This window comes from Galeopterus variegatus, unplaced genomic scaffold, assembly GCF_000696425.1.
Source record: "Galeopterus variegatus unplaced genomic scaffold, G_variegatus-3.0.2 Scaffold4198, whole genome shotgun sequence".
Classification (NCBI taxonomy): Eukaryota; Metazoa; Chordata; class Mammalia; order Dermoptera; family Cynocephalidae; genus Galeopterus; species Galeopterus variegatus.
The window spans coordinates 75,459-95,434 of record NW_007730309.1 but is presented as its reverse complement, the minus strand read 5'-3'; the positions used below and the strand labels follow the sequence as shown (position 1 = coordinate 95,434).

Here is a 19,976-nt window from a genome sequence, read left to right as displayed (position 1 = left end):
TGATGGGGGGGAGATAAAGGCTTTACAACAAGAAATGGGGGGGGTGCCACTGGGGGGGGAGGGGGGGGAGGGAGGAGGGAGGGAGGTTTCGGTGATGGGACATAATAATCAACTACATTGTATATTGACAAAATAAAAAAATAATTTAAAAAAAAATTGAGAAAATCAACAAAACCAAAAGTTGATTCTTTAAAAAATCAACAAAATTTGCAAACCTTTATCTAGACTGACCAAGAAAAAAAGAGAGAAGACCAAAATTACTAAAATCAGAAATAAAGCTGGGGCATTGTTACATTGTCATTATGGTTTTTTGTGGTGGTAAGATTTAGCTGCTTTTTGCTGTTCGTTTGCAGTTTTGTTCTACCAGTGTGTCTTTCTTGTGTATTCGTGGTAGTGATCATTGTTTTTCAGATTCCAGATGGAGGACTTCCTTATGGATTTCTTGTAGGGCTGGTTCTATGGCGGTGAACTCCCAGTTTTTGTTTGTCTGGAAAATACACTATTTTCCCATCATTTCTGAAGGATAGCCTTGCTGGGTATAGTATTCTTGGCTGGCAGTTTTTTTCTTTTATATTTTGAATATATCATCCCATTTTCTTCTGGCCTGTAGAGTTTCTGTTGAGAGTTTCCTTGCACTTCTGATATGGTACTTCTAAAGTAGCTTTATCCAGACTATTTGTTAAGTGATTCTTTTCAGTTTTCCCCTTATATTGCAATTTATAAAAAAAAATCCCTTAAAAATATAGTCATCAAATAGAATTGGGCTATTTTCTTGTGGATTGGCCACCTAAAAGCCATTTAGAACTCCCTTTTCCCTTGTCTCCTACTGCTACAAAGGCTGAAAAATTAGAATGGTTTCCATACCTCCTTGCTGCTAGGGGAGGCCACATGACTCAGTTCTAGCCAATGAGATGTAAGTAGAAATCCCTGGGAGAGGATTCCAGGAATGCATTTAAAAAGGACAAAACCTGGCTGACATGTGCCTTTGGGCTGCCTTAGACCTCACCCTTTTTCCTACAAGGTGGATATATATGTAGGAGTGCATTAGATATCTTGCAACCATGAGGACAAAAGCCCCATGTCAAGGATGATGGAGGAAACCGTGTTTCTTAAGTACAGTATTGTAATGCTTTAAAAACTCAAAGGCATGGAAGGAATTAAGTTTCCTTCATTCTGTATATTTATTACAATTAGTGGCTAATGTCACTGAACACATTTCAACATTTAAAAAACCAATTTAAACCAAAAGATTATATTTATACAAACATAGCTTCCTAAACTCATCAAATGATTTAACATCTTTTTTAATGATGTTCTATATTCTATCTAAATTTGCAATATATCTCAAATTATCAAGTCCTGTTCCTTAATGTTTTATGTTGTCTTGAAGAACACACTAATTCTTCCCCTTAGAGTTATTAAATTCAGAATATGTAATTTAATGCCTGTAGACACTTACTGTTGCTGACATTTTCAATACCACATGTAATTAGTAACCTAGAATTCTTCCTTCAAAACTACCTATGACATATGCTAAGATCTAAAATAATGACTCAAGATTAAAGTCCTACTAACCTTTCCTATAAAATATTAAAGCTGTCTAATCTCATATCTTTGCAAATATAATAAAGGAAATTGAAAATGCCAATAGCAATGGCAAGTTATGACCAATTCAAAGTAAAGTCAAAGATTTACCTGGAAAAAACAATAATGCTTTTTCATGTAGTTATGTTATTTCAGAACAAATTCTAAAACTGGTTGTTTTATTCCTCTGAGCAGTTGCTTCAAATTGCTTAAGATGTAACTTAAAAGAAAGTTGAGGCAGGAACAGCCACCAAAGAAAGGAAAAAACCCTTCCTTAAAACCTGTTTTGACCATGCCATTACCATGATTAAGATCTTCAACAGCTCCCCACTACTTTCACAATTTCAAACTGTGTGGGTCAGCCTATTCTCCCTTTCAGTTTTATTTTTCCCTATTCCCCTCCCCCACTCTATTTCTTCCAAAAGAATTTCACACTGCCCAATTTTTATATAAGGATGTTCATACAGTTACTACATAATTGAAAACAATTTAAAAGTCAAAGGAACATCCATAAAAATACCACACGATTGTCCATTAAAAATTTAGCCACATTTTGACTGATAATCTGTAACATTAGGGACATACTTATATTAAAGAACATTATTCATTGTTTAATTCAAACACCTAGCTGAAATTCAAATGCAACTAGGTGTCCTGTATTTTCTCTGGCAAGCCTGCTCTAGTGTCATCTCTTTAGAGGCCTTCCTTATTATCACCAGATCTAAAGAGCCTCCTTTATCATAACACATAACTCCTTTGTCATAACTCTATTTTCTTCATAGTACGTGTCGATCATTGGAAATAAATCTGTTCACTTTTTCGGTTTACTGGTTTATGGCTAGGCTCTGTCTCTATAATGTGTAGTTCACCTCCCCCACCTTCTAATCCCCACACCACACCTCTAAGCCATGTTACTGTTACAAAAATAGGGTCTTTTATTGTCCTGAACTGTTTCCCCAGCATCTAAAACAGTGCCTAGCACAAAATAAGTGCTCATAAAATATCTGCTGAGTGAATGAATGTTCTGAATTCACATGCCTTCTAAGGTGCTTAGTAAAATTATTTCCTTCTAATTCTATAACTCAAACAATTTTAAAGTTCTGGAAGGAAAACCAGTCGAACTATATTTCTTATGCAGGCAATCTGAATACTAACTATTATTTCATGTAATTTATTTTATTACTGATGTTGTAATATAACAAGACAGATAAATAAGAACTGTTCACAAGTATCTGCACATGACCAAAAATAATGCTAGAAATACAGAAATATTAATAAAAGCATACTAATAGAATAAAACTTTATACAGATGTAAATCTATGCAAATCCATTTTACCGTCTTGATAGAACTCCTTTGTTTTTCTTCCCAAACACTACTGCTCAACTCAAGTGTGCAATGAATATTTGCCTCTCTGTCATAGGATCCAAAAATGAGTAACCTGCAGTATAAAAATAAAACAGGAAGAGTATTATACCAGTCATATGCATTAAACTTTTTCTTTGTGATGATTATAACAAGAAATAATACATTACTCCATTACTATTATGGTTTTAGTAACAGGAAAAAAAATTAAATCAAACATTTGGCACGCCCTCTAGTGGAAAAGTGAAGTAAAGCTAAAATTAGGTGAAATTCCAGGATTCCAGGACATGTTGTATTTCAGCAGCCAAGTCATATAAATAGAAAGTATATTATCTACTCATGAGGTAAAGAGATTGACCAAATATCTACATGCAATAGCAAGAGCTATAGATCTTCAAAACCGATTGTCAAATTAAAAAGAGTGATGCATATAGTATACTATCTCTGTAAAAATTAAACACGCACACAAAAATACAATATAGTTGCTTATGAACACACACACACACACACACACACACACTCACACACTTCATCTACTAATGTGACCTTAGGCAAATTATTTAACTTCTCTAAATCCATCTCCTGCTCCTCTTGAAAATTCAGGGCAAAAACAGTACTTACCTCTGAGAGCTGTTGTGGGAGTAAAAGAAGACAATGCACTCAAAGGATTTAGCACAGGGCCTAGCAAACAGTAAGCGCTCAATAAATATTGTTATTTCTACTGTTATCTTGAAAACAACTGTCAAGGAATACTGAAATCACCTTAATTTTACTGTTTAGTATTCAGATTTAAAAAGGACCTCTGAGTTCCAATTCTAAGATGATATAAAACAGTTTTTATTACTGAAGAAAAAAAAGGATAACCGTGTGTTCAACTTCTATGTTATCTAACCCCAAAATCAGAATGTAAATCTGCCAATTTGTTTCAGAAGTATGCTTGAGTATAGCTTTAGCATTAATCAGCATTTTGACTATTATTCTGTTACTTGATCTCTATATGAAGACTATGGAGTAGGAGTAAGATAAGGAAAGACAAGTAGATAAAATGCATTAGTGAAATTTGAGAAAATCAGGTCCTAAGGCTGGAGACTTCAACCAAATCATGTCCATACCTCACAAACTGGTCTCACAAACTGAGAAGCCTGAATAAACTCGTGGCAAGAAAAGATCCCTAAATTTAAATAATTCTTAAAAAATCTTAAACGGAACTTTAAACTCAGTACTTAACAGCCTATAACCAGAATGAAGGCAGGCCAAATACATTAAGAGGACACATAGTTATTAAATACTAAGTTTAGAAAAAGGAGAATTTTCATTTGCCAAAGCTCTGCTGCCACCATCTGTTCAAAGACTAAAACTACCTAAGGACCTTTACTATCATGCAGAGAAGGCTGTGTACCAGCTACAACTCTTTCCAAATTCCTGAGAGATATTAATTTTCAGGATTCAGGAAAGAGAAAGCAGATTGCTCAGAATTCTCTGAAATCATAAGTTATTTCATATTTTTCACAACACTTTAAAAATGTTTTTAAAAAGAAAAACACAACATTTAAGAAAATTAACGCAAAATGGGTCACAGACCTAAATGAAACAGCTAAAACTATAAAACCCTTAGATGAAAACATAAAAGCAAATCTTTTTGACCTTGCCTTAGGCAACGGTTTCTTAGATATGACACCAAAAGCACAAACACCAAAAGAAAAGATAGATAAATTGGATTTCATCAAAATTAAATTTTTTTTGTACTTCAAAGGATACCGTCAAGATAATGAAAACACAACCACAAAATGGGAGAAAATATTTGCAAATCATGTATCTATCTGATAAGAGCCAAGTATCCAGAAAATATGAACAACTTTTACAACTCAACGATAAAAAGGCAAGTAACCCAATTTAAAAAGGGGCAAATGATTTGAATCGACATTCTCCCAAAGATATGCAAATGGTCAATAAGCACATGAAATAATGCTCAACATCATTAGCTATCAGAGAAATGCAAATCAAAGCCACTTCACACTCACTAGAATGGCTATAATAAAAAAAGAGACAATAACAAGTATTAGCAAAGCTATGGAGAAACTGAAATCCTCATACGTTGCTGGTGGGAATATAAAATGGTGCAGCCAGTTTGGAAAATAATTTGGCAGTTACTTAAAAAAAATTAACAGAGTTAACATATGACCCAGCAATTCCATTCCTAGGTATATAACCAAGAAAAATGAAAGCATACATTCACACAAAAATTTGGACATGAATGTTCACAGCAACATTATTCATAATAGCCAAAAGGTGGAAACAACCCAAATGTCCATCAAATGATGAATGGAATAAAATGTGGCATATCCATACAATGGAATATTATTCAGCAATAAAAAAGTACTAATATATGCTACAATATGGAAGAATCTTAAAAAAATGCTAAGAGAAAAAAGCTAGTCACAAAAGACCACATACTGTATGATTCCATTTATATGAAATGTTTGGAATAGGCAAATTTACAGAGAGACAGAAAGTAGATTAGTGGTTACTTAGAGTTGAGGAGGGGACTAACAGGGACTGTGGATTGACTGCTAACAGGTATGGAATTTCTTTGAGAGGGATGAAAATGCTCCATATTAGATTGTGATGATGGTGGCATAAGCAGATAGATCCCCAAACAGACCAGTTTTTCCTGAAAACAGGAGACTCTAGTCTACTTGAGTCAGCATGATAAGGAAGTCCCCTGTTCTCTAACCCTTACAAAAAAAGTAACCTGAAGTAACCTTATGTTAACCACTCAGTTTTTTTCTATTGTTCTGTTTCCTTATTTCTGCTTTACAAAACCCACTGTTTTGCCATTGCAGGTGAGAGCTTTCATTCTATATTGCAGAAAGGAGGCGGCCATGATTCATGAATTAATTGCCAATCAGATCTATAACTAAATTTGTTGTAAATTTGTCTTTTGATAAGTGTTAGAAGACATTTTAGCTCACGATGAACTATAATCTCCATATTTAAACAAAAGGACAATTTTCTTTCTGTATCTCTTACAATTCAATCTTGAGTTAAACAAAGACAGGATTTCCATGCAAATTATATAATCACCAGAAAGTAGTAACAGTCACTGTCTAATACATATTTTGAGTAAAATAAACAATCAACATATATTGAATAAGCAAGAAATGAGTACAGATAAATTTCTCCTCTTACTGCTTCCAAAGGGGAGGAGGAGTCAGTACTACTCCTCTGTCTCCTGAAAGAGCTATTGGCTCTATGAAAGTTCTTACCAAGTTCAAAAAAATTTTTAAAGGCAAAGGTATGTTGAAACCTTATGTTAAACACAAACACCACCTATCAAGAAACAATGAAAGAATCTACATGACTCAAGACCAAATCACTGAGAAAAGGAAAGTAATTCCTAATGCTTCTCTACATAAGAAAGCCATTTTTACAATCAAAGGTGAAAAATCTTTTTTTTCCCTGGTGATTACACTTAATTTGAAAGGAGAACCCTGCACCTGAACAGAGTCAAGTATCAGCTTGCCCACTGTTAAAATAATCAAGGGTGGCTGACTGTTCACCTGCTCTCTACATTCCTCCCCCTCAGTAATATCTTCATGCAGGACTCATTCTTACTGTCTATGACAATGACTTTCAAACTTAACCTTCAGTCCCCAGCTTTCTCCCGCTCCACCTCAAAAACTCCAAGAGTTTGCAAAACACTTCTATAGGGAAGTCTAACCATGCCCTACAAGTTAAGATACATAAAATCAGATTCACCTGCCTTTGAAACAAGTACCTCTATTTCCCCCACTAGCCCTGAAAGGCTCATGCTGTGTCTTGCTCTTTATATCCTTGAATATCTTGAAAATAGTCAATACTTGCTGACCAAATCAGTGTCAATGATACCATAATTCTCCTACACTTAAATCCCTAGCATTCCTTTGTCTCCCCCACCTACATATTCAGTCGCTCACTAAACCCTGTCCTGGTTTTCTCAGGTGTCCCTTCCTTACTGTTCCTAATACACGTTTTTCAGCATTTACCTTCTTACCTCTAACCTACAACACTTCTTAATTTGTCTCTTGGGCTGCAATCTCTCTCTACACAATCTATGCCATAATCTTCTGAAAGCAGGTGTTTCTTAATATCACCTTCAATAACTTTTCTCTATTACAGGATCACAATCTTAACTTCTTCTGCCAGCAAATTTGGCCCTGATTTTTCACATGAGACATCTACACTTCATTTAGACAGGTCCTTGAAAATAATTTACAATTCTAATTCTCACTTTTATCTTATTGGCTCTTTTCCCAATTACCTAAAATCTACCATCCATCTGCTTCTGCCTGTCTCTTATCCACAAAGTGTTCCATCGCAGCCTCAACTGAAAAATACTTTTTCCTTGCACTAATTTTCTATAGTACTTGTTACCTAAGATCTCAATTCCAATCAGACAGCCTTGTATAGTTGACTTGCTCATAAATTTGTTTTCGTCTCTTAGTCCCAGCTACATTTTAAGTTTCAAGAGGGCAGGTACTGGACTTCACACTTTTTTGTATTCACCACAGTACTTAGACAAAATGCATTCACTATTGACTGTGGCAGAAAGACCTGTAGTAGTATGGTGATGGTGGGGGTAGCAGCAGTAGTAATAGCAACAGCAGCTAACATTTACTACAGGAGCTGCTCTAAGAGCTTTACATTTATTATCTCCCTGAACTTTCACCATTACTCTATGAGATATTTAACATTATTGCCCCTAATTTACAGATTAGAAAACTGAGTACAGAGAGGTTGGGTAATTTGCCAAACATTACACAGTTAATGAATGAAGAGTCTGGACTACATAAGATGAGATGAATGAGTTGAAGAAATTTTGACAGAAAAAAAAGGTAGTTATCTTTTGGTTAAAATCATGAATCCTAGCTGCAAATAAAATACTTATGGCATAATGATGTGAGAAGAGGGAAAATTCAAAGATATAATCCTGTTCTGAATTCTCATCTTCTGACAACAATTCATTTTACATTTTATTTTTGTTGAAGGTATTATATATGAGTATATAGCATGCCAGTATAACATTTAAAACATTTTGGAGCCGAGGGCATTCCCCACCACCTAGAAGCAGGTCAGAGAGCATGTCAAAAACACCACTTTCACATGGGTAGGCCACCACAGCCACCACCACAGCCATGGCTGCCACAAAAGCAGCTTGATGTCACAGCAGTAGCCGCAGCCACTGTGCAGGTGGCCCCCCAGACACTAGACTGCATTGACACAAGAAGAGTCACCAGCAGAGACCAGAAAAACAAGAGGACATCTATCTCCTCAAAGCCCACTCCAGAGTAATAGAAAAATGAAGAAAATCTAGGAGAGCTAGCAGACAACCTTAAGTGCACAAACATTCGAATCATGGGTGTTCCAGAAGGGGAGGAGAAAGGAAAAGGCATGGAAAAATCTATTCAATGGAATAATAATAGAAAACTTCCCAGGTATGGAGAGAGACACAGACCTTTAGATCAAGGAGGCTCAAAGATCCCCAAACAGATTCAACCCCAAAATATCCTTTCTAAGACACATTATAGTCAAACTGGCAAAGCTCAAAGACAAAGAGAATCTTGAAAGTAAGAGAAAGTGTCAAGTCACCTATAAGGGAGGCCCTATGAGACTAAAAGCAGACTTCTCAACAGAAACGGTACAGGCCAGAAGAAAATGGGATGATGTATTCAATAATACTAAAAGAAAAAAACTGCCAGCCAAAAATACTATACCCAGCAAAGTATACTATACTATACTTCAGAAATGAGGAGAAAATAGTGTATTGTCCAGACAAACACAAACTGGGAGTCCACCACCACACAACCAGCCCTGTAAGAAATCCACAAGGAAGTCCTCCATCTGGAATCTGAAAATCAATAGTCACTATCACTAATACACAACAAAGAACAAAACCCACTGGTAGAACAAAACTGTAAACGAACAGCAGAAAGAAACTAAATCTTACCACCACAAAAAACCATGACAATGTAACAATGCCCCTGCTTTATTTCTGATTTTCATAATTTTCGACTTTTTTTCTTGGTCAGTCTAGATAAAGGTTTGCAAATTTTGTTGGTCTTTTTAAAGAATCAACTTTTGGTTTTGTTGATTTTCTCTATTGTTTTTTAATTCCCTATTTCATATATTTCTGTTGTAATCTTTGTTATTTCCTACTTATATTTGCTTTCAGTTTAGTTTGCTCTTCTTTTCTATTTTCTTAAGGTAGAAGTTTACATTACTGACGAGATTTTTCTTATTTTTAATATAGGTGTTTTCAAGTATAAATTTTCCTCTAAGTACTGCATGAGCCCTACATCCTATAAATTTTGATACGATGCGCTTTATCTCAAAGTATTCTCGAATTTCCCTGTGATTTTTCTTTTTTACCCATGTTTATTTAGGAGAGTGTTGCTTCATTTCCTCAAATTTGTGAATTTTCTAAATTTCCTTCTGTTATTGTAGTCAGAGAACATATTTTCTATTGTTTTCTAAGATCTTAGCCTATTTAAATGAATTAAGACTTGTTTTGTGGCCAAAAAAAATAATAAATAAATAAATAAATAAATAAATAAATAAATAAATATATATATATATATATATATATCACTCAGTCCATGTGAAAAATATTGAACAGTCTGATCAGTATAGCATTTTTAATATCATGCACTCATGCATAATATGGTATATATCATATTTTATTTGAGAATACATAGTTATTTCTTAAAAAATTAAGAGAAATGTGAATCAGTATATAAAGAGAATATTACTTTTCTTGTTTAAACACATCTAAATCATTCATAAAGGAAAAAATCCACAGAACCCCTAACCCCCAGAAGAGGAAAATCTTTCAATGTCAGCTACAGTTTCTAATAAAAGGAGGAAGTCTGGACAGTCAAAAAACAAAACAAAAAATACCATTTAAAACATTCTGGAGATTGGCATTTAAAACAAAGCATGTTCTATGTCATCTGGGTTCCTACTTAATTTTCTTAAATTCTTTTACAATTCAGACATCAGAAGAATCAAAACAGCTATATTTTGCTATATGAAACAGCAGTGGAGGTACAAAAGAAAACAAGACTATTTTTCAATGTTGTAAAAGGAGGTGGGGAAGAAAAGAGAACCTACATAAAAGCAGAACAAATGAATCCCAAATCTGGAATCTTCTGAAAAGTCTGCATCTTGTCAAAAGCAACTTAAAAATAGGGAAGATTCCTTAACTGCACCCTAAAAGAAATGTATAAACTATGGGAAAACATCACTCAACTTTTTTTTTTTAAACCACATAGAGGGACTTAAAACAGCTAATAAATACAAGCATAGTCTCAAGATCTCTATAGAAATTTGGTTCATCTGGCAGTTATGTCTAAATTCACACAGAATTATATAGCTTTTAAAGATCTCTAGAAATAATATTCAGCAACAATTCAAAGTAATTCCTCTTGGTTTTCAACACAATTCACTTTAAGTGTAACTTTTCTCTTATACAAATGTAAATTTCTCATGTTTGAGCTAACTTCCTCCTATTTCTCCCTCCATGAAGCAAACAACCTTCAGCCTTCATCTAAATGATACTTCATTATTAATACATGTTCTTCATTATTAGAATCTTCTTAAAAAGGTAACTTATTTCAAAAATAATGACCTGACCTAAAGAGGTAAAAATTTTCAAAAAGTATATAGCTTCTAACATAGAATGAAAGTTTTCAGAACCAAAATAATTTTTCTTCCATAATTAAGGAAAAAAAAAAAAAGGATATGAAAGCAGAATAAGATAATAGAAAGAGTGAGAATTTTGGAGTCAGACAAACCTAGTTTCAAATTCCAGTTATGTGGTCTTGAGGGACTAATTATGGATCTTAGTTCTTCATTTATAAAATGGATATAATAATACTAATCTTGTAAAGATGCTCTGAGAGCTGGAAATAATAAATGCAAAGTGCCTACTATAGTGGCTACACATTGCAGGTAATAAATAAATGCTACTAAGAGTAATAGCATTAAGTGTAGAGTTATACACCCAAATATCTTCAGTTTAGCTAGATATTTTCCCTTAAAAAAAAAAGTCAAACATTAAAATAGAGAAAATATAAGGAATGGCCATATATCAACTATGCCCCCCAAACCCCAATATTATTATTTAGTCTCATTTGGTTCAGACAGATTTTTAAAAAACAGTTCCCACTTGGGCCAAATATAACCAAATAAATTTAATCAAATTCAATATTAAAATAAATGGAGAATTCACAAACACAAACTAGAAATATTTTGTGTTTATAACTCCTAAAACAGCTCCTCTTATAAATGACTTTCAAAATTCCATAATATTAACAGCCTTCCCTACAGAAGAACTAAACATTTCACTATAAACTACGGACATAATGCTATTTAAAGGATTAATTCTCTGTTTCTCCCTTCTATCAAACTTTCACCTTGAAACTGCTTCACTTACCTAATATGTGAAACAAGACCAGGTGATATCAGTAAAGAAGAATTTAAACACATAAGTAAATGCTTTCTTTTGCCTTATAAAACCAAAGTAAAACTACGTATTTCTGTTTCTAGAAGAATGTCAGTGGTGGTGGCATAGCTTTAAATTTCCCTAAGTTCCCCCATAAAAGAACAAAAAGCAACCAGGAAAACAAAAGCAAAACACATCAACATCTACAACCAAATCAGGTGACCGGTACTTTAGGTAACAGCAGTGAAGTAGTCACTCAAACTCTGCCACTGACTGCAATTATAAAAACTGGATTAAAAAAAAAAATTAAAAACACATTTAAAGACAATGAACCTTCCAAAAGCAGACAGAAGCCTGCTTTGAGATTAATATTTAATCTCACAAAGTTGAGAGGAGAACAAACTGAAAGGAGAACAAACTGCTAGCTTGTGGAGAACAAACTGCTAGCTTGTGGTTTTCTGACTTAAGGGCATTATCCAACCTGAGCCTAGCTGCAGGAAAATGGTAGTGCAGTTTGGGCAGCAGAAATCTGAAGCCTATGGGCTTCAAGCATCAGAAGTAGTGCAAAGCCAGCAGAGCAGCTGGAAATTATGGTGAAATCCTTAGAAGCAAAGAAATCAGAGAGGGTTAAGTTCCATCTCTGTTCAAATCCTTGGCTGAATGCTAAATAAAGAAGGAGATCCCAGGGCACCCATCTAAAACGGCAGCAGTGAGAAGACAAAGGTGAGAACATAGGAATAAGCTGCTACTGGGAGGATTGGGAGGGTGGAAGGACTAAGGAGAAAGGAGAGGAAGTTTACAGTTTGGGAATAGGCAAGTTAACTACCCACTAGAACATAAAACTAATAATCCTCAAAAGAACATAACAGAATCCAGAGTTGCTACAACACAGTATGTACAATGTCCAGTTTTCAATGAAAGGAAACAGGAAAGTATGACCTATAGCCAACAGAATAGGCAGTCAATAGAAAGTAACTCCTAAATCCAGATGTCAGATTTAACAGACTAAAACTTCAATTCAGCAATTATATATATGAATATACTTCAAAAAGTTTGTGGAAAAATAGAATCAAAAGATAATACACATCTTTCCATGAACTTTTTAAAGGCCCCTTGTATGTTCAAAGAATTAACAGAATATATAGAATATAACAGAATATATGTAAAGAATTAAAGGAAAACATAACAATGAGTGAACAGATAAGGAATATCAACAGAGAAATGGGAACTATACAAAACGGAAACTTGAGAGCTGAAAAGTATAATAAATGAAATTTAAAAATTCACTAGATGGACTCCACAGCAAACTGGAGAAGGCAGAAGACTCACTGAACTTCAAGATGGCTCATTAGAATTACTCAATCCAAAGTACACACAGAAAACAAATTTAAAGAAACCAACAAATAAGAAAATAAACTGAACCTCAGGGACCTATGGGGAAAATAAAGCAGTCCAATATATGCATAATTTAGAATCTCATAAAGAGAGGTTAAAAAGGGGGGGGGGAGAAAAAATTTGAAGATATAATGGCCCCATTTTTCCTAAATTTGAAAACATTAATTCATAGATTCAAGAAGCTAACTGAAGTGGAAACAGAAAAACACAAAGAAAATCACCCCTAAACATAGTCAAAGTATTGAAAATCAAAGATAAAATGAAAATGTGCAAAGCAGCCAGAGAAAAATGACACAGTATAAATGGAGGAGAAATAAGATTAACTGCTGACTTCTCATCAAAATATGGGATTGGCAAAGCCAATGTGCTGAAGGAAAATAAATGTAACCTAGACTTTTATATTAGAAAAACTGTCTTTCAAAAATGGAAGGAAAATAAAGAAAATTCCAAGTAAACAAAAACTGGGAGAATCTGTTGCCAGAAGACCTACATAAGAAGAAATGCTAAAGGAAATTCTTTGGGTTGAAGGGAAGAAATACCAGATGACAACTTTGATACACAGGAAGAAATCAAGAGTAACAGAGATGGTAAATATATAGCAAATGTAATCACACCACAACTATGGTTTTTCTTCTTTTAACTCCTTTAAAAGACAAATGACAGTTTAAGCAAAAATAACACTACTGATGGGTTAATAACCTACATAAATGTGATATATATGACAAAACCATCAACGATGACAGCAAAAATGGGAATATACTATTGTGGGGTTACTATAGTTTACTTGGAGTAATGTAACATTAATTCTGGGGAGATTAGAATCCATTGAAGACACTATAATTCCGAGAACAACCACACACACACACACACATGCACACACATGAGTGTAGACATAGCAAAACTATGTAGTCAGAAATCCAATAGAGAAATTAAAATGGAATTCTTAAAAATATTTTATTAAAAAAATGGGAAGGACAGGAAGAAGGGACAGAGGAGCAAAAACAGATGAGACAAAACACAAACCTTAAAATGACAGACATAAATACAACCATGTCAATAGTCACATTAAAGGTAAATAAACTAAATAACCAATGAAAAGACAGAGATTGTCAGGCCACATAAAAGCAAAACCCAACTATCTGTAATATACAAAAGATACACTTTAAATACAAAGACACAAATAGAGAGTAAAAAGCTGTAAAAAATATATTACCATGAAAACAATAAACATATGAAAGCTGTAGTGGCTATATGACCATCAGACAAAATAAATACCAAGACTAAGAGACAAAGAGGATTCCTTCATAATGATAAAAGGGTCAATACTGTATATTAAAAATAAATATGCACCTAATAATCAAACAACATGAATGAGACAAATTCATAGTCATGGTTGAAGATTTAAACGCATTTAGGGGCCGGCCCGTGGCTCACTCGGGAGAGTGCGGTGCTGATAACACCAAGGCCGCGGGTTTGGATCCCATATAGGGATGGCTGGTCTGCTCACTGGCTGAGCGTGGTGCTGACAACACCAAGTCGAGGGTTAAGATCCCCTTACCGGTCATCTTTAAAAAAAAAAAAAAAAGATTTAAACGCATTTCATTCAGTAATTGACAAAAAAAAAAAAAAATCAGTAAAGATACAGATCTGAATGACAGCACAGGCAGTCCTCACCCTGTGTTAACTGAAGCTCATGTATATTAGAATTGTGACCCTACTTTGTACCATTCTGATATATACAGTTTTGGTTAACACACTGCCATACAAAGTGAGAACTGTCTGCATCTTTTCGTATAGCTTTGAGTTTTGGAAGCATATTAATATTCTACATATTCAAAACCAAAAATCAGTAAGGATGGAAAGGCGGGGTGGGGGAGACTAAAACTGAAAGGAAATGGAAATGAGTAAACCCAGTTGTATTTCAAATGAACATAATCACAACAAAGGGGAAAAATTAATAAAATTTATGAACACAGTACTTGACCATATGTCCTCAGTCTTGGGTAGGGTTGGGGAAAATTGCAAATTAATCCTAAACACCTTGTAGTATGTTTTTTTACTTGTATGGATGAAGAAAGTCTGTGACTATTTGAGATATATTATGGGACTGAGCAAATGAATAAACGTGCTGATGTTGGGAACCATGAAATACAAAATGGGGGAAGAAACAAAGCAAGAAACAACCCCATGAGGATAGACTGGAATTGGAGGTATCAGGTGAACTCCTGATTTCTAAATTACGTAGGTGTATGTGTGCATACATGAATATGTGTATAAGTATATATAAATAAATGTATTTCTTAACTCTACTGAAGGGGCCTATGAATATATAAAGTAGCAATGAACACACCCAACACCCAGATCCTGCTTTCTAATACCATTCTCTACTAAAAGAAACCACGGCTCTTTAGAAAAATAGCAAATTCTAGGACTGTGGCAGGAAAGATATAAGATAAACCTGGAATAGCTTGTTATACCAGAAAGTAATGCAGTCCTCCAAAAAAAAAAAAAAGAAAAAATGAAGGGGTCATGTCACACGCACACAGGAGCCAGCCTGAAAGGGCTCCTACCAGCATAATCTGGGACAATGTAGACACCAAAATAATTAAAGACAGTAAAGAATTATAACCATTGAGAAAAACAGGAAACCATGAGGCCATGCCAAATAATAGATAAATGGAGAATACTGGAGGACTCTTGGTAATAAAGTGGAATGTCAACTCCTTTGGTTTTCTGTTAAATTTTTTTTAAAAGATGTATGTTAGGAATCCAGTAAAACAAAACAACACCCTAGAAGTTGCTAAGAAAATACAGGTTTTAGAACAGTCTGACTCAGTGAAGAACTGATCTTAATTAGAATCTTTTTCTACTTATAATGCGTACAGGCTATCCTAAATAAATTGCATTGGAGTACAGTACTCACACAACATATCTTTATAGTTCTCACCTTCACTAACTGTATCTTCATCTGTCTTTAAAAATGTAACTGGTTGATAAAATCAGTTCCCCAAAGTATATATATTATGTGATTCAATGTCTTTTACTTAAAGATCTAAAGGGACAAATCCCTCTTAGAACGTGATGCCAGAATTTTTCTACTCAAGAACATGCACAGTTTATCAGAAAATATGAACTAATTGTATACAAGGTAATGCATATGTTAATTAGCTTGATTTAGCCATTCCACAATATATACATATTTCAAAACATCATGTTGTACATGATAAATATATATAATTTTTGTCAATTAAAAAATAATTTTAAAAATAAAAATAAATTAAAGAAAGATGGAGTTTGGATGTGTTGCCCCCTCCAAAACTCATGTGGAAATTTGATCCCCAGCGTGGCAGTGTTGGAAATTGATTGAGTCATGCAGGCAGATCCCTCATGAATGGATTAATGCTCTCCCTGGGTGTGCGGGTCCTGAGTGAGAGCTCGCTCTATTAGTTCCCACGAGAGCTGGTTGTTTAGTAGACTCTGGCACCTGCCCACCTTTGCTTCTTCTCACCATGTGATCTGCTTGTACCCACCAGCTGCCTGTCACTTTCCACCATGAGTAGAAGTAGCCTGAGGCCCGTGCCAAATGAAGCTGTCCCAGAATCGTAAGCCAAATAAACCTCTGTTCTTTATAAGCTACCCAGTCTCAGGTATTTCTGTTATAGCAACACAAAATGGACGAATACAGTCATCCATCAAGTTCACTTTGTTAATTTGGCTGCCAAACAATTGATCTTCTCTGCTTTGTATGGTTGTTTTTGATGTAGTTTATCTTCTATTTAACTACACATGGGTATATGTTTTCTTTGCAAAATACCTCAAATCCTTTAAGATAGAAGATGGACTATAAATTAGAAGTTAAAAAATAATCATCTTAATAAAATGACTGCACACTAATGTGAAATAATTTAGCCTCTTAATAGCTCACCTGTGGTTAAAAAAGTCAGCTTTAGTCAATTAAAAAAAAACACACAGCTGTTCAGAATGACTGCTTTCTTTAAATACTCAACAAAAGCAAATTGTTAGAACCAATTTTTACAAATAATATTGCCTTTCCATCCCAAAGTTGTTGCTAGGAAAATTCAAAACTGTATTTCAGATAATTAGAAAAGAACCTCCCTTTACAGTATGAGACCCTTTTAACTTAATAAAATTCAAATTCCAATTCTCACAACAAAATACACAAAACAGAACACAGTTTTGTTAAGAGACTTTTTTCTTAATAAGTACTGTAATGATTATATTAAGACATAATAATAGAAGCTACATCTACTGCAGGCTTACCATGTGGTAGACACTGCGGTTTAGTTACCTATCTCTGATCACAACTACTGTACCAACAAGGTAGAACCCTTGCCCATTTAACAGATGTGTAACTTGCCTAATGATACAATCGTAAAGGCACAAGGATAGGATGTGAACTCAGTGCTTTCTATAACTCAAAATCTATATTATTTCTATTTTATGTGAAATGATAGCAGTTTTTGGTCCTTCCTCCAAAAAAGGGGGTACTTGTTATTTGTGCTCCTATTTTCTCTAGTGTCTCTTTCTGCTTCAGAGATTACAATAAACCACACAAGATGAACTTATATTCAAAACTAGAATAACCATTGAAATAAAAATGCTTAGGTTACATTAATAGTTCCCCTTTAGTTTTAATCCTACAAACTTGGGATCTATCTGAACTGAGAATTCTATTTTTATGTTAAAAGTTTACAAGAAAAACAATAATGTAAATATGATTTTAATGAGAATATGGAAAGAATGTTGAGACTTCGATATAAGGATAAAAAAGAAGGGATGAGTTGAGAATAGTAATTTATCCTCTCCTTTATAAATACTTTTAAGTAATCCTTAAACTATGTGAACAAAAACATCGTGCCACAACACTGAGTAACTTTTACATGTTTGGGTTTTTAAAGATAGTACCTGGAAAGCTTTTTAGATAGTATACCTGGTTCCCAATATTCAGTTGTGGCCGGGGGAGAGGTGTCCGATATATATATAACCCAAGCCAACAGGACTAACCTAAAAACAGACTGATAAAAGGGATGGTTTTCTACTTAAACTCGACTATATACTCTCTAAAAATACTGGTCTTTATTTTTGACCAGGTGATACAGTCACAAAATTCAAACTATATAAAAGAGTTTGTAGTGAATAGTTTGGCTGTCACCTTGACTTTGTCCATCATCATCAACCCAGTTCCCCTCCCTCTTTATCCTCATAAGAACTTTTATTGGTTCCTTATGTATACTTCCAGAGATTTATTATACAGTTCCTTATTAAAATAAAAAGCAGGTTGCAAGTATGTCACAAATTCTAATGCTTTTCTTTGTATCACTTAGGTCAATTCAACATGACCTAAATAATGTCTGACCATACTTTCTCAATGCCTTATGCAATCTTTCATTACTGCAGCAAGGCTTTAAGTGACCACAGGTAAAGAGAATGGTGAGCAAAGGTAACACCAAAGCTAGTGGTTAGCCACAAGCTAACATACATATAATCAATCCACAATCCACCAGTAACACTAAGGCAAAAGAATTAATTTTTTCTAAATACCTAGCATAATTCCTATTATACCTATTTACTGTACACTGTAGTTCCTTTTACAAAATATACAGCATAGTCTTTTTTTGTGTGTGTGATAAAATAAAGAATTCCTTGTCAACCAGACTTCCTCACATAATAATGTACAATCCTGAGTCACCCCAGGATTTAAAAAGTGATAAGTACAAAATAAGCAGTACAAACAAGTGTCACAGAAATGTAGCATAAGGACAGTATAATTGTACTTGGAATGATCAGGAGGGACATTAAGGAGGTAGCTTTTGAGCTGAACCAAGAAAGGTTGGTTTCAAGGAGGAGAGAATGGGGTAGGCCAGGAAAATAGCAAAGAGTCAACACAAGGGTCTTGGTACTTTAAAATATCTAAGCAGGGAGTAGCAAACTACAGCCTATGGTTCAAATCCAGTTTTGTATGGCCTGTGGGTTACCAGTGTGTGATGGTTAATTTTAGGTGTCAACCTGACTAGATTAAGGAATACGTAGAAACCTGGTAAAGCATTATTTTTGGGTGTGTCTATGAGGGTGTTTTCAGAAGAGATTAGCATGGAAACCTGAGTGGAAGGGGTGGAAAAGTTCCACCCTCAATATAGATGGGCATCATCAAGTCAGCTAGAGGCCCAGAGAGAACAAAAATGGAGCAAAAGGTGAATCGCTTGCTCTATCTGCTGGAGCTGGGATATATCCTTCTCTCTTGTCCATGGACATCTGAACTCGAGACTCCCCAGGCTTTGGGTTCCAGGACTTACACCAGTGCAACCCTTGGCTCTCAGGCCTTTGGCCTTGATATGAGAATCAAACCATTGGCTTCCCCGGTTCTGAGGATTCCAGACTCAGACTGAGTCACACTAACTGGAATCCAGTTTGCAGATGGCCTGTTGTGGGACTTCTCAGCCTTCTCAGTTGTGTGAGCCAATTCCCCTAATAAATCCCCTCCTCTCATATACTTATATACATATCCTATTGGTTTTGTCTCTCTGGAGAAGCTTGACTAGTGCACAGTGGTTTTCATGTTTTTAAATGGTTGAAAAAAAAAATCAAAAGAACAATATTTCAGGACATGAAAATTATGAAATTTATATATAAAGTTTTACTAGCACGCAGCCAAGTCCATTCATTTACATATTGTCTATGACTGCTTTCACACTACAAGGCAAGAGTTGTGTAATCGCAACAGAGACTGTGAATTATAGAGAGTAAAAAATTTACTTCCTGACCTTTTAGAGAAAAATTTGCCAGCCCCTTCCCCTAGGGCCCACATAGCTAAAGCAATATGAATGAGGGGCCAGGCTGAGGATGGTGAGAAAGAAGCCAGAGATATAAGAGGGACTTGTAGGTCACAGTGAAGATTTGGATCCACATTTTAAGAGCAATGCGGAAGCTAAAGGGTAAAGTAGAAGAGTGAAAATTAGATTTGCATTTAGGAAAGATCATTCTGGCTGTTATACTCGGAACCAGAGTGTTAGGAGATAAGTAAGAAGGCTAGTGTAGAGTAGTTCAAGCAGGATATGAACATAGCTTGTACTGTGCGGCTGGCAAAGTAAAATACCAGGTGCTTCAAAAAAATTCATGGAAAAATTCATATTA

The 19,976-nt window shown here is 34.7% G+C and overlaps 1 protein-coding gene across 1 annotated transcript in view; it reads right to left on the bottom strand.

Annotated features, from left to right (window-relative positions):
* Window positions 1–19,976, bottom strand: part of PDZD8 (PDZ domain containing 8) — an 88,461-nt gene that overhangs the window by 38,331 nt on the left and 30,154 nt on the right. Inside the window, exon 4 of the mRNA XM_008586983.1 lies at window positions 2,921–3,023. Coding sequence (XP_008585205.1) covers window positions 2,921–3,023 — 103 coding nt within the window. The remainder of the gene's footprint in view (window positions 1–2,920; window positions 3,024–19,976) is intronic.